This window comes from Microtus ochrogaster, chromosome 4 (genome assembly GCF_000317375.1).
Source record: "Microtus ochrogaster isolate Prairie Vole_2 chromosome 4, MicOch1.0, whole genome shotgun sequence".
In the NCBI taxonomy this organism is placed as follows: domain Eukaryota; kingdom Metazoa; phylum Chordata; class Mammalia; order Rodentia; family Cricetidae; genus Microtus; species Microtus ochrogaster.
In genome coordinates this window covers 39,269,375-39,282,898 of record NC_022011.1, presented here as the reverse complement: position 1 = coordinate 39,282,898, position 13,524 = coordinate 39,269,375, and the positions used below count along the sequence as shown (strand labels likewise).

The 13,524-nt window shown below is 46.8% G+C and overlaps 1 protein-coding gene across 2 annotated transcripts in view; it reads right to left on the bottom strand.

Annotated features, from left to right (window-relative positions):
- Positions 1–5,938: 5,938 nt before the first annotated feature.
- The window catches only part of Olfml2a (olfactomedin like 2A), a 30,552-nt gene continuing 22,966 nt past the window's right edge, over positions 5,939–13,524 (bottom strand). For both annotated transcript variants that reach the window (XM_026778736.1, XM_013346070.2), the window contains exons 7-8: positions 12,238–12,420; positions 5,939–9,929 (exon numbers count right to left, since the gene is read on the bottom strand). In XM_026778736.1, coding sequence (XP_026634537.1) covers positions 9,325–9,929; positions 12,238–12,420 — 788 coding nt within the window. In that variant the 3' untranslated portion in view covers positions 5,939–9,324. The remainder of the gene's footprint in view (positions 9,930–12,237; positions 12,421–13,524) is intronic.

Genomic DNA, 13,524 nt, shown 5'->3' with positions numbered 1-13,524 from the left:
CAAACTCTACTACAGAGCTACAGTACTGAAAACAGCCTGGTATTGGCATAAGAACAGACAGGAGGACCAATGGAACTGAATAGAAGACCCAGATAATAATCCACACACCTCCTAAAACTGGAAAGCTTCTGTAAAGCAAAGATATGGTCAACAAGACAAAACAACAGCCTACAGAATGGGAAAAGATCTTCACTAACCCCATATCAGACAGAGGTCTTATCTCCAAAATATACAAAGAACTCAAGAAATTGGTCATCAAAAGAACACATAATCCAATAAAAAAATATGGAGTAAAGACCTAAACAGAGAACTCTCAACAGAAGAAAGTGACTGACAAACTGCCAATAGAGGCAAAACAGTCCTTTAAATTTCTTGCTTCTTGGAAGAGTCTGCTGGATACTATGGGCTTATAGGCTGAAGATGGATGCCCCATTGGTATAGAAGAACTTTAGGTGACTGTCCAGGCAGTGAGATGCCTCTGTCAATTCTAGAATTTTGGAAGTTGCTTATAATGCACTTCCTGTTTACTTAGGTAATATCATATCCTTCTGGAGTCTTTGATGGAGTTGAAGAATTTATAGTTATATTTATAGTTTTCCTTAGTTATGATAAAAGATAAAGTAGAGATAAATCTTGTAACTGTAATTCTTACTTCATAACTGTTTTGTTATATGTAATTTTACTATGTTAAATTTAAAGCCTTCCTTTTTGTTTAAACAGAAAAGGGGAAATGATGTTGGAGGTACTTCTCTCTGTGTGTTGCTTTTATTGGTTAATGAGTAATGAAATGCTTTGAGCCTATGGCAGGGAACAGCAGAACTAGGCAGGGAAAGCTAGGCTGTGTGCTGGGAGAAAGAAGGGTGTAGTCAGAGAGATGCCATGGAGCTGCTGCCAGAGTCAGACATGCCAAAACTTTGCTGGTAAACCACTGCCAATGGTGATACAAAGATTAATAGAAATGGGTTAAATTATATAACAGTTAGCCAATAAGAAGCTAAAGCTAATGGGCCAAGCAGTGATTTAATTAATAGTTTCTGTGTGATTATTTCAGGTCTAAGCTAGCTGTGTGTCTGGGAACCAACAAGAGACCTCTCTCCAACACTGATGGAAAGACCTTGCTGACCAGAATCTTAAAGTACAGAAAAAGGGATGGGGGGGTGTCTGTGGTCCAGGTTACCCAAAGTCTAGCTATGATCAGGTAAGGGTTTATAGTTCCAGAGGCCTCAGAGCTTCAGGGATAGGGTCTAGCTTCCTGATATGGCAAGAATTCTGCAGCTATGGAAAGCAAAGCCCATCTGAACATATCCAAGGGTGTCTTCATAGGAGCTGGAGAGATGGCTCAGTGGTTTGGAGCACTGCTGCTCTTCCAGAGGTCCCAGGTTCAGCTTACAACTGCTGTAACTCCAGTTTTAAGAAATCTGTTGCCCCTTTCTGGTCTCCAAGGGCACCAGGAATGTCTACATACATGCAGGGAAAATACTCATACACATAAAATAAAAATATATAAGTATTTTTTAAAAAGTGTACAAGGCAGGGTGGGTAACTAATCAGAGAGCACTTCATGGTGGTATGTATCCAAACCACCATGTCAAGAACCATTAAGTCCAGGGTTCTGGGGATGAATAGGCCTGCAATCACTTTTACCAGTGAACCACCTAACCAGTCCATTACTTTTGTTTTTCTTTGCAGTGCTGAGAGTGGAGCTCAGACCCTAGGGTATGTAAACCAAGTGTTCTGCCACTAAGAGCCCCACTCATTACCTTCTTAAACAGAGGGCAGGAGGATGGTCTGGGGATTTAGCCAAAAAGTCACAAGTTAGAATGCCCAGCACTGCCTGAATTCAAGTGGCACACAGTCGCTGTCTATTCGTGGTCACTGATACCAATTCTCTTTACTACAGCAAAATTCAGTTTTCTCCTCAAAATTAAAAACAATTGTTTTGCTTGGCTAACAACTTATAAAAGCTTATTTGGGAAAAAGAAGTATTTCCATAAAAGGAATGAGAACATTTGTAAGAAACAGAGAAGCAAAGGGTTGGGGAAAAGGCTGTGTTTGAAAAATCACTGGCCACAAAGCCTAAAGGAGTTTGTATCTCAGAACCCAATAAAACCTGGGCACAGTAATGCAGTTGTCTGGAATCTTGACTGTGGTTCTCCAGGAAGATGGATGTGGAGGAAGAAGAACCTCCAGAAGCCTGTAGGCCAATTAGCAGCCACGAGATGCTGTCTGGAGCAAGACAGAAGCTGAGAGTAGTGATCACTCTAAACCCAGCACTGAAGAGTTAGAGGTAGGTGGGTTTTGTGAGTTTAAGACCAGCCTGGTCTATATAGGAGGTTCCAGGACAGCCAGAGCTAAATATTTCCTGTTTCAAAAGACCAAAAACAGAAACAAGTGCCAGGCAGTGGTGGCACACACCTTTAATTCTAGTACTTCGGAAGCAGAGGCATGATGGAGGAAGGTCATTGGCTAAAAAATAAAGAAACTGCTTGGCCCTCATAGGTTAAAACATAGGTGGGAGGAGTAAACAGAACAGAATGCTGGGAGGAAGAGGAAGTGAGCTCAGAGGCCATGCTCCTCTCTCCCAGGCAGACGCGATCGATGAAGCTCTGACCCAGGATGGATGTAGGCTAGAATCTTCCCGGTTAGCGCATCTGGGGGTGCTACACACATTATTAGAAATGGGCTAGTCCAGGTGCAAGAGTTAGCTGAGAAGAGGCTAGATATAATGGGCCAAGCAGTGTTTAAAAGAATACAATTTGTCTGTTGTTATTTTGGGTAAAACTAGCCGGTGGCGGGAGCTGGGTGGCGGAATGCAACCCACAGCTCCTACAACAGAGGCAGGCAGATCTCTGTGAGTTCAAGGCTAGCCTGGTCTACAGAGTGATTCCAGGACAGGAAAAAAAACAACCAGAAACCAAACACTGGAAAGGCAAGGGCTGACACCCACAGGTGGTCTATTGCCCTTTACATGTGTCATGGTGCCCACACCACCACACAAGCCCCCACACATTAGCTAGGTAGATAGATAGACCTAAGGAATAAAGAGGTATCCTGAGATGAGAGGCAAAGAAGACAGTACAAGTGACTGGCATTTGAGACAGTGGTCTCAAAAGTCACCTGAGGCCACTTCCCAGGGGTTCATGACACTGATTCTCCAGAAAACATCTTTGCTTCTTCTTGCTTCTTTTTCTGTAACATGAATAATAAAAACTGAGAGACAGGTATTGAGATTCAAGATGAAAATCAGAAAGCAAAACAGCCAAGCAATGATCTGTACAAGCCCCCCCCCCACTCCACCCCCAACCCCCTCCCCCTGCTGAGGCAAGCAGATCTTCTGCTTTCAGCCTGAGTCCCTTCCTTTCCATCTGTCTCCCAAAGAGGTAGCTGCTGTCGTGACTCCTCTCCTTCCCCCTCCATTTCTCTGTCTCTCTCTCTCTCTGTCTCTCTCTCTGTCTCTCTCTCTCTCTGCTTCTCTGCTCTTCTCCCTTCCCCTTCCTCCTTTTCTCTTTTCCCTCCATAACCCACTAAATAAATACCCAACCTTACTCTGCATGGTGTGCCTATCCGTCAGTCTCTCACCTGCAAGGCTGCAGCTCCTCACAGGACTGGCTGCCCCACCAAGGTCTCTCACCTGCCTCGTGGCTCCCTGCCTGGGATCCGCTGCCCAGAGAACAATGCGTTTTACTTTTACCACAACAGGCATGCTCATGGGTTACTGCAGAAAACTGATGGAGACTCAAACCTAAACTCATGTACAGGAAGGTATATGAGACCTTTTTCTAGAATTAGTTAGTACTCTATATGACCCTTAATATCATGACAAAAAGTTTTATACGTGTGTGTATATGTGTGTATGTCTTATAAATCTTATACCTTAAGAAAAGCTGCTAAAGGATCAATATAAAACCAAAGGATTATAAGATTAGTAGCAATAACATAAATAATCCTTAAATATTTGTTTTTCTTCTGTCCCATATCAGGTGGCTCTTCTGACATGAGACAGAGATTTTTGGATTTCACTTTAATAAACATGCTTGGGTTTAGAGAAGGAGAGAGCCACACTCCAACTCCAGAGCCAGCTTTGATCTTTAACTGGACTGGGACTACAACAGACCATTTGCATTACATGTCTGTAGAGAACAGCAGAAACAAACATTTGGGAAGATTATGAAATTTTATCCTGTTGGAAATGTGATATACTTTTATTCTTGAGACATTTTTTTTTCTGGATGATTTGTCCAGTGGTCTTCAAATTCCTTAGCCGGATACATTTATTCTCCTCTACCAAGGCCGGGTGACTGCAAACCAAGCCCTGAGCCTCCTTTATTAAGGGATTAAAGGCATGTGACTCCCTAGGATTAAAGGTGTGAGCCACCACTACTTGGCCTCTAGAGGCTGTTTTACCTTCTGATCTTCAAGCAAGCTTTACTTATTAAAACATAAGTAAAATATCACTATATTTTTTTGTCCCACTTCCCATCTTTGATCCCTGAGGAGGGGCACATAAAAGTTGTTTCTCTAGGCATGGGGGCACATATTTTAAATCCCAGCACTCTGGAAGCAGAGGCAAGGAGATCTCTGCAAATTTGAGGACAGTCTGGTCTACATAGTGAGTTCAAGGCCAGCCATGGAGCCAGAGTGAAAAAAAAAATATTTCTGCAGTGGCACATAAAGTGGGAAATGGCGAGAAAACAACAACAACAACAACCAGAGTTTTTACCCTGTTATATTCCACATTGCACAGTATACTGGTTGGTTTCTAGTGACAGGGAAGCAATCAGTCCTCAGACTAAACTTTTGTTGTTGCTGTTTTGAAATAAGTTTTCTTTTCTTTCTTTTTTGACAGGGTCTTTCTATGTAGCCCAAACTGGCCTCAAATGCAAGATCCTCCTGCCTCAGCCTCCTGAGTGCACGTATGCCCAGCTCTAATGTTTTCTTTTTTAGGCTATTAAAGATTGTGCTGGTTAGTTTTTGTCAAATTTTTGGGAGAAGGGAGCCACAGCTGAATAACTGCCTCCATCACCTTGGCCTGTGGGATTGGTGAGGGAGGGCAGAGCCAGCCCTGGGCTGTACCAGAAAGGCTGGTACAAGTCCTCAGGGACTCTTCCACAGCTCCTGCCTCCAGATTCTTTCCTTGAGTCCTGCCCTGACTTCCCTTGCTGATAAACTGTTACCTGGACACAAGAGAAAATATACCCTTTCCTTTCCAAGTTGTTTTGATCCCACTGACACAGACTAGGACAAATAGACTGCTGGACCCGATCGCTCACACCGGAATCCGCTCAAGGGACAAAGAAAGGAGAACCAGGAATTAAGACCATCTTTGGAGTCATACCAAGTTTGAGGCCAGCCTGGGTCAAAAAAAGTTATTAAATATATATGATGTGATAAGGATACAGACCAGAAATGTTTGTTTGCTTTCTTGATTCCTTCTTGTGTGATGCTGGAATAACAGCCAGGCCCTCTATGCTGTCAGGAGTAGAATGCCATGGAGCTACACCCCAGTTGTAGATCACAGTACTTAAGACTTTTTCCTTGGTATTTTTTTTCCTTTTTTCAAGACTGGGTTTCTTTCTTTCTTTCTTTTTCTTGTTTTTCGAGATTAGGTTTCTTTGTAGCTTTGTAGCCTGTCCCAGAACTAGCTCTTGTAAACCAGGCTGGCCTAGAACTCACAGAGATCTGTCTGCCTCTGCCTCCCGAGTGCTGGAATTAAAAGTGTATGCTACTATGGCCTGGCCTTACTTAAGATTTTTAAATCAAGCTTTCAGGTTTTTTGTTTAAATTTTTTTTTTTTTTTTCAAGACAGGGTTTTTCTGTGTAGCCCTGGCTATCCTGGAACTTGCTTTGTAGACCAGGGTGGCCTCAAACTCAGAGATCGGCCTGTCTTTGCCTCCCAAGTACAAGAATCAAAGGAATGCACTGCCACGTTCAACTGTATTCATGAGTTTTATTTATGTATATGCCACACTGTTGCAAAAAGATCTTGGTGCACCTTAATAAGATAGATTAAATACAGTAGAATAAAAATAAACCAGGGTAAAGGTACATACAAAAGGCTAGAATGAAGCCGGTTAAATGTTCAAAATGATCGCAAACTTGTCTTTGAGCTTCCTATTGGCCCAATCCAAGTATAACAAAACAAAAAACAAAACATAAACCATGACTACTTACAACAGTTAGTTAGGGACTTTGGTTTAAAGAGACCTAGTTTGGATCTCACTTCTACATGCTACATACCTGGCCCTGAGCACACTGCTCAACTTCTTGGAACTTGTGGCTCATAACCCATGAGAGAAATCTTGGGGTTCCAGGGTGGATTGGTGAGACTACAGATTGAGGGGACTTCCAATTCTGGAGGTGCAGGGAAGGCTCCTGAAGTCTTCTCACTAAGCCTTGGTCCCTGCTGTCTCAGGAATTTAATGCCCCTCCCAGGCTTAGGGAAGAGCAGCATGGACGAGGCAGGCTCCCCATTCCCTGTACCTGGACTGACACACAGATGTGGCCCAGCATCACACCACAAAGGTTATCTGATGCTGCAGGGAGAACAGTTCCCTACAGGACCCCACAGTTGTTCCTGCCTTTTGTGCTGCCCCAAGGTGGAGGTCATCCCCCCCACCCCGCCAGAGTGGGATTCAAAGACTGAGGGGGCTGGAGTGGCTCAGTGATCCAGCACTTGCCTAGCACCCCCAACACCCCGAAGGCCTGGCAATCTCTGGAGAGGAATTAGTGATGGAAGCCAAAGCTCCTCACCTCTAGAGTTGTTCAGACACTAGATGGTTTGCCCTTATAAAAAGGTCAGTGGGCAGTTCTATACAGCCCAGGCCTTGCCTCCTAGGAAGTACCCACTGCCCAACATAATACACACTAAGGTATGTGGTGTGTGTGTGTGTGTGTGAAGGTGTCTGTGAGTTTGTGTGTGTGGTAGCGGGAGGCACATTTCCTTTAGAGCTCATAAACTGGCAAACTCAAAACTCCTTCCCTGCTTTTCATCACCAACAGGATAAAATCCAGTCAGAATCCATGTCAGAATTTTCTTGGCTCTGTTAGATTACACCATTTTGTTCTAGACTTGGCTAGCCGTATCCACTCCTTGGCTTGGCACCCAAAGCTCTGTACAAGCTGGCTTTTCCCATGGCCATCTTGAATGGCTGCAACTAACATCCCTTCTGGAGCTTGCTGCCAGCGTGACATGAAGATGGCAAAAAGCATGCTCTGAGGAGCCCTAACCTACTTGCTCTGCCATAGACTACACTGCTGTGTGATCATAGGCAAATTCCTCCATGTCATTGCCTCCACATGCCCGTGGGCCCTCTCCGTTGAGGACACTGATGATTCTCAGATAACAGGAACAGGTTACTTTCCATTGCCAGCCTATGTGACAAGTGACTCACCTGGCATGCAGTGTGACTATCTAAAATGAAGAAATGAACTGTATTACCACAGAGCACACAAAGGCTGGAAACAGAAGGGACCTGAAGGATGACTGGTCACTATGGCAGGCCCTTGTCCCGCCCCTGGAAACTATGCCATGTGTGTTTACTCTTCAAACCAGTATGTCCTAGTGTTCCCTTCCTGCAGACTGCTGCAGCTGCCTCAGCACCTCTCACATGGTTGGGCTATGACATCACAAAACACACAGTCTTGAAAAAAAACAAACCCACACCCAGGACCAAGGGAAAGGTCAGGGTGTGCACAGGCTTTGGGGGGAGGGAGGGTGGGAACAGGGGATTCCAAGTTCTCTGAAGAGGCTGGAAGGGGGGCCTGTGGTGGTCAGCTGGGTGTGGCTACCACTATGAGTCAGACCTGGCTGGGCTGGGTGTCACTGTCCCTCTTTATTTTAGGGTGAGTTATTCCTTAAGCAAAACATCACCCAGCAATGTCTGGAGGAAATGAAGTCTACAGACAACCTGAATCTGCCTACCAGCACTGAACAGTGGGCAGCTGGTACCCACTGCAGGTATCTTAGGAGTGGGCCCAGGGCACAAGGAAGGGCCCAGGGTCCAGGTAGGGGTCGTTGGTAGATACCTTCAAAGGTGCTGAGGATCTGTAGGAGAGTACAGAGCTTTCCCAAAGGAGATCAGCCATACCCTGCCCTGGATGGTTCCACCCCATACCCTAGAACTATTGGGAACTATATTTTCTTTGGTAAAACAAGGAGATGGGCAAAAAAGTTTCTCTACATCTTTAAAAAGAATGTCCAAAGCAGTCATAGGTGGCTTAAATGGTCATGTTCTCAGGCCTGCCTGTGTCTGGAGATTCTGAGCCACAAGCAGCCCCAGGGAAGCTGCCAATCCCCTTGTAGGATAGCTTATACAATTGTATGTCCATAACCCTGTGAACTCTCTCAAAGAAAATCCTGGTGCTGAGACTGAGGCTATTTTTCCCTGTTTCTACTTCCTGGTTTTGTCCTGCAACCTAACAAGGCCCAAGGTCTCTTCTGAACCCCTCTGTCCTGTATTTCCCAGATTCCCTACTGAATCTATTGAATTGAACCAGCCCACCAAGTGACCAGCTCAGGATGGACAAGGAAGAGGAAGCCTGTTCCATCTTGGGACCACCCTCTCCAGAGACAAAGGCCTTACTCCTGGCAATCCCTGAGTGTGAGCAAACTAGCTTTGAAGGCCCATAAAGAACCCCAGGCCCAAACCTTTGGGAAGGGATAGGGAAGGATCCAAGGCCTATTGGATGGCCAAGGCCTAGCAAGGCTTCTGGTACAGGAGCTGAGATGGTGGGAGCTCAGACCAGCACCCTACCCTACCATAGCTGAGTTGCCTATTCCTTCTCAGCTGCTGAGAACGTGCAAGGAGCAGGAAGACAAGAAGTAGCTACGGAGGGAGGCAGTGCTTGCTTCAGGGTGTGGTTCCTGCTAGGTGGCTGACCCCAGGTCAAGAGGCTCTGGGCTCAAGGTCGCCAGCATCAACCAGAAGAGAGGCCTGGAGCTCCAGAGCATCAGCAGAGGACCCAGAGACCTCAGTGGGAAGGGTCCTGGAGAAGGGATGAACTAGACGAGGTCATCTCATCTATAAAATGTGGCTATCGTGAGAACACAGCCTGCCCTACTGTGACTGAGATGTTGCTCCGCGGGGCTTCAGTCACCTCCTCTGCTCAGTGGGCTTAAGGATCTCTGACTCCACAGGAAGCAGTGGAAAGAATCAGAAGGGTAAATGCAGGAAAAGCCCTCAGCACAACATTCTGCAGGGGAAGCAAGTGTCACCTGTTAACACCTGCCCAGGACACCTCCAACTGATACTGACAGCAGTTGCAGGAGTTGCTAGGGACACCCCTACTCCTCTGCTGCCCTCCCCTGTGAACATAGGTGCCCATTCAGATCACAAAGTGGAGGGTGTAGGTGAGCTGGTGGCCATTGTCCCAGGCATACAGCACCCTCTCCTTGGGGTTGTAGTCAACTTGAGTGGTGTAGGAATACTCATTGAGGAAGGGCAGCTGTGGGTGAGCATCAGTGCCTGTGTGGGTGTCGAAGGCATAGGCCACCTGGCCTTCGTGCTGGTTATACGTATCCACAGCATACAGGATACCACACACCAGGAAGCAGTTCCCATAGGAGCTCCTCCTCAGCCGTGTCTTCCACGTGGTCTCTTGGTGCACAGAGAGGTCTCGGGGGTCTAGGCGGCTCAACACAATCACCTCATGCTGGGCTTCATCTCGCTCATCCACAGCTGGGTAGATGACCCACAGACCACTCTCGTCTACAGCAAAATCAATGTCTGAGTGGCCACGCCACTTCCAGGGTGTGGTGTCCTCGTATACCACGTCAGGCAGCATTGCCCAGGAAGCCACAAAGCGCTGGCGCAGGTCATATTTGATGATGTTCTTGGTGAATGCACGGTTGTAGTAGAAGGCGCCCTGGTACACCACATGGCCCGTGCCTATCCAGTTGTAGGGTAGCTTGTACATGTTACTCCACCGCCCTGCGTATGGAAAGGAGAGGGTCACACCAGAGTACCCTGGGCAGCCCCAGCCCACATGTGCTGCGTAGTTTGACACAATCTAGAGGAACTGCCCAGACTGGCCTGTGGCCACATTTGGGGAAATTGTCTTGCTTGATGATGGATGTGAGAGGGCCCAGGCCACTGTGGGTGGTACCATGCCTAGGCTGTATAAGAAAGACAGGGTTTCTATATAGCTCTGGGACCTATTCTGGAACTAGCTCTTGTAGACCAGGCTGGCCTCGAACTCACAGAGATCTGCCTACCTCTGCCTCCTGAGTGCTGGGATTAAAGGAGTGTGCCACCAATGCCTGGCCTTCCCCCCTCTTTTTTTTTTTTAAAGATTTATTTATTATGTATACAGTGTTCTGCCTGCACGTATGCCTGCATGCCAGAAGAGGGCACCAGATCTCATTACAGATGGTTGTGAGCCACCATGTGGTTGTTGGGAATTGAACTCAGGACCTCTAGAAGAGTAGCTTGTGCTTTTAACCTCTGAGCCATCTCTCCAGCCCACCAACCCCGTGTTCTATCTCAGAGACTTTGTATATGATGTTCCTTGAGTCAGGTTTGCTATTCCCCATTGAACCTGTCTCTCAGTGTCCTTAGCCAGCATGACTTCCCTAGACTCAGTGAAGGGCCTCCCCTAACCTCTTTCTAAGTTCTTGCCACATCCACCAGCCTGTGAGCTGCTCCAGACACCACAGAACAAGTAAATTTCGAGCTTAGAAAAGATGTTAGCTGTTAGGATCGTGCTGGCCCCTGTCACCTGGCAGGGTGCATCAGGCAGTACCCAGGCCAGGCCAGGGTCCTGTGGCTGCTATGTTGTTACATAGACTGTATGCAGGTGCAAAAGGTCCCTTTAAGAGACAAACTCTGCCCATTCCTGCTCTCTTTCCCACTGCTCTTCTGAAGAGGTAGGCTGGTCCTTCCTCTTCCTCTTCCTCTCCTCCTATCCTCCCCTATTCCCTTTATCTCAATAAAACTCCCACACTCCCATGTAGGGGCTAGCAAGATGTTAAGTCAGTGGTTAAGATCTTCCAAAGAACCTGGGTTCAATTCCCAGCACCGACATGGTAGTTCACAACTTTCTGCAACTACAGTTCCAGGGGATTTGACATCTTCATATATACATACATGCAAGCAAAACACCAAAGCATGCAAAATAAGAATAAATAAATCATTTACAATGTTTAAAAACAACACAAACAAACAAAAACCCCCATGTAAGCTCTGCCTGCATGGCGTGTCTGCACCTCACCCATCTTGGGCTCTTACCTGCCACGCAGCCCTTGGCCCACCAAGGTTCCTCTCCCGCTGCCATTTTACAGCATTAGCTATTTCAGGACATTTTCTAGGATCCCATGGTTCTCAGGATGGGATTGGGTGGGTGCACTCCACCGCATGACACCATGTTGCTTCTGTGAGGAACACCTTCCCTTCTTTCTCCTGTAAAGCCCCCGAAGCCCCCTGGGGAAGCCTTCCTATGTCTCCACACTCTTCCCACAGATACTGAACTAGACTGTCCTAGGCTGTACCACGATTGCCCCCTTATGCCTTCGCCTCCTCTAGAATATAGATTTCTGGAAGGTGAGACAGTCTTAATGATCTTTCCCCTGTCCTGCCCCAGATCTGATAATCAAAAATTGTCCTCCTTATGCTAACATCCCCCTGTGGGCCTTGCCCAGAGTCACAAGTCTTCTAAGGCCTGAGGCCTGCTTTCTTGGAGGGCAGGCAACAATCTCGTGGATTTAGGAAGATTCATAAAACGTGAGTGGACACTGAGCTAGAAAGTTTTTGTTTGTTTGCTTGTTTGAGACAGGGTCTCACTATGTAGCTCTAGCTGTCCTGGAACTCACTATGTAGACCAGGCTGGTCTCTAAATTACAGAGATTCAGGTTGGCCTCTGCCTCTTGAGTGCTGGGATTAAAGGTGCCTGACTTCCTTTGATGATGACGATGATACGGAAGGGCGAGCCACATGAACACTTTCCTCCCAACTTGCTTTTGGTCATGAAGCAATAGAAAGCCTAACTAAGAGAGACAGACACAGACAAGTGCATGGAACACTCAGCAAGTGGAAGTTGTCATGAGGCCGGGCCACCTCTCTCCTTTGCCCCTGTATTCAGTTCCCAGCAGTGGGTGACACCCTTCCTTAGGGCAGGAGGCTACCTGGAGGACAGGCTGGGCACTGGAAACCACAGGCACAGGAAGGCTGGGTCTTATGGGGCACCCTTGTCACAGGCCAACCACACTCTTCTCCCTCCCCTCTTCTACCCAGTTTCCCTGACCTTGTTTGAAATTTTCCAGGTTCCGAAACTCCACCAGGCTGTTTCCATAGTAGTAGTTGGTGACGTAGATCCTGTCATCTAGAGCTGCAGGGTCCTTCATCCAAGCCCCTTCATGGCGCCCATAACTGTGGTGCTTCACAGGGGGGTCCACAGCTCGGAGGGTGCCCTCACAGCTGTCCTTACCTGTGAGGAGCAAAAAACACAACGTTTGATACACACAACCACCAGTTCCAAGCCAGAGCATTGGGTCTAGGAAGATGATCCAAGTCCATCTTTTCAAGACAGGGTTTCTCTGTGTAGCCCTGGCTATCCTGGAACTGACTCTGTAGACCAGGCTGGCCCCAAACTCAGAGATCCACCTGTATCAGCCTCTGGAACACTGGGTACCATGCCTGGCTTATTCCAGTTTACTTTAACTCTCTCAAAGGTTTTGTTGGTGACCTTTGGCCTATGAGCAAAACAATGCCTGATCACTGGAAAAAGCAGGAACAGCCAGAAAGAAGAACAGAGAAGATGCATACCATTCAAAACTCCAGCATCCACTGTATGTGAAAATAAAATACAAAAAAAGAGGTTCATCTCAGAGAAGCAGAGACTAGAACAGTGGGGAGTGGTGGGCTTGGGAGACGCTGACCAAAACTTCAAAAGTATTGTCTGACAGAAGATGAGTTCAGGGTGTCTCCTAATACTCGAAAATTGAGGCTGGTTGTGGGGGAAATGCCTGTAACCCTCAAACTGTGGAGGCTGAGGTAGGGGACAGCCATTGCTGAAAATTTGAGGCCAGCCTGGGCTATCTAGTGCCAGGCCAGTCAGCTACATGGCAAGACCCTGCCTCAAAAAGGAAGGAAAGAAGTGGGGTGGTGGTAGCATATGTGATTAATCCCAGCACTTGGGAAGCAGAGGCAGGTGGATCTCTGAGTTCAAGGCCAGCCTGGTCTGCAGAGCGAGTTCCAAGACAGCCAAGACATAGAGAAATCCTATCTCAAAAACAACAACAACAAAACAAAACACCCCCCCCCAAATAAAGAGGAAAGAAAGGAGGAGGGAGGACAGTCCTAAGATGAATTCTAGTATACACAGCAACTTTTTTAATTTTTTTTTTTTTTTTTGCACAGCAACTTTTGAATACATGGTGCTTCCTTCCCTGTCTTTCTTCTTTGCATGAAGTTATGCAGACTTTTAAAAACTGTGATCCTGGGCTGGAGAGATGGCTCAGAGGTTAAGAGCATTGCCTGCTCTTCCAAAGGTCCTGAGTTCAATTCCCAGCAACCACATGGTGGCTCACAA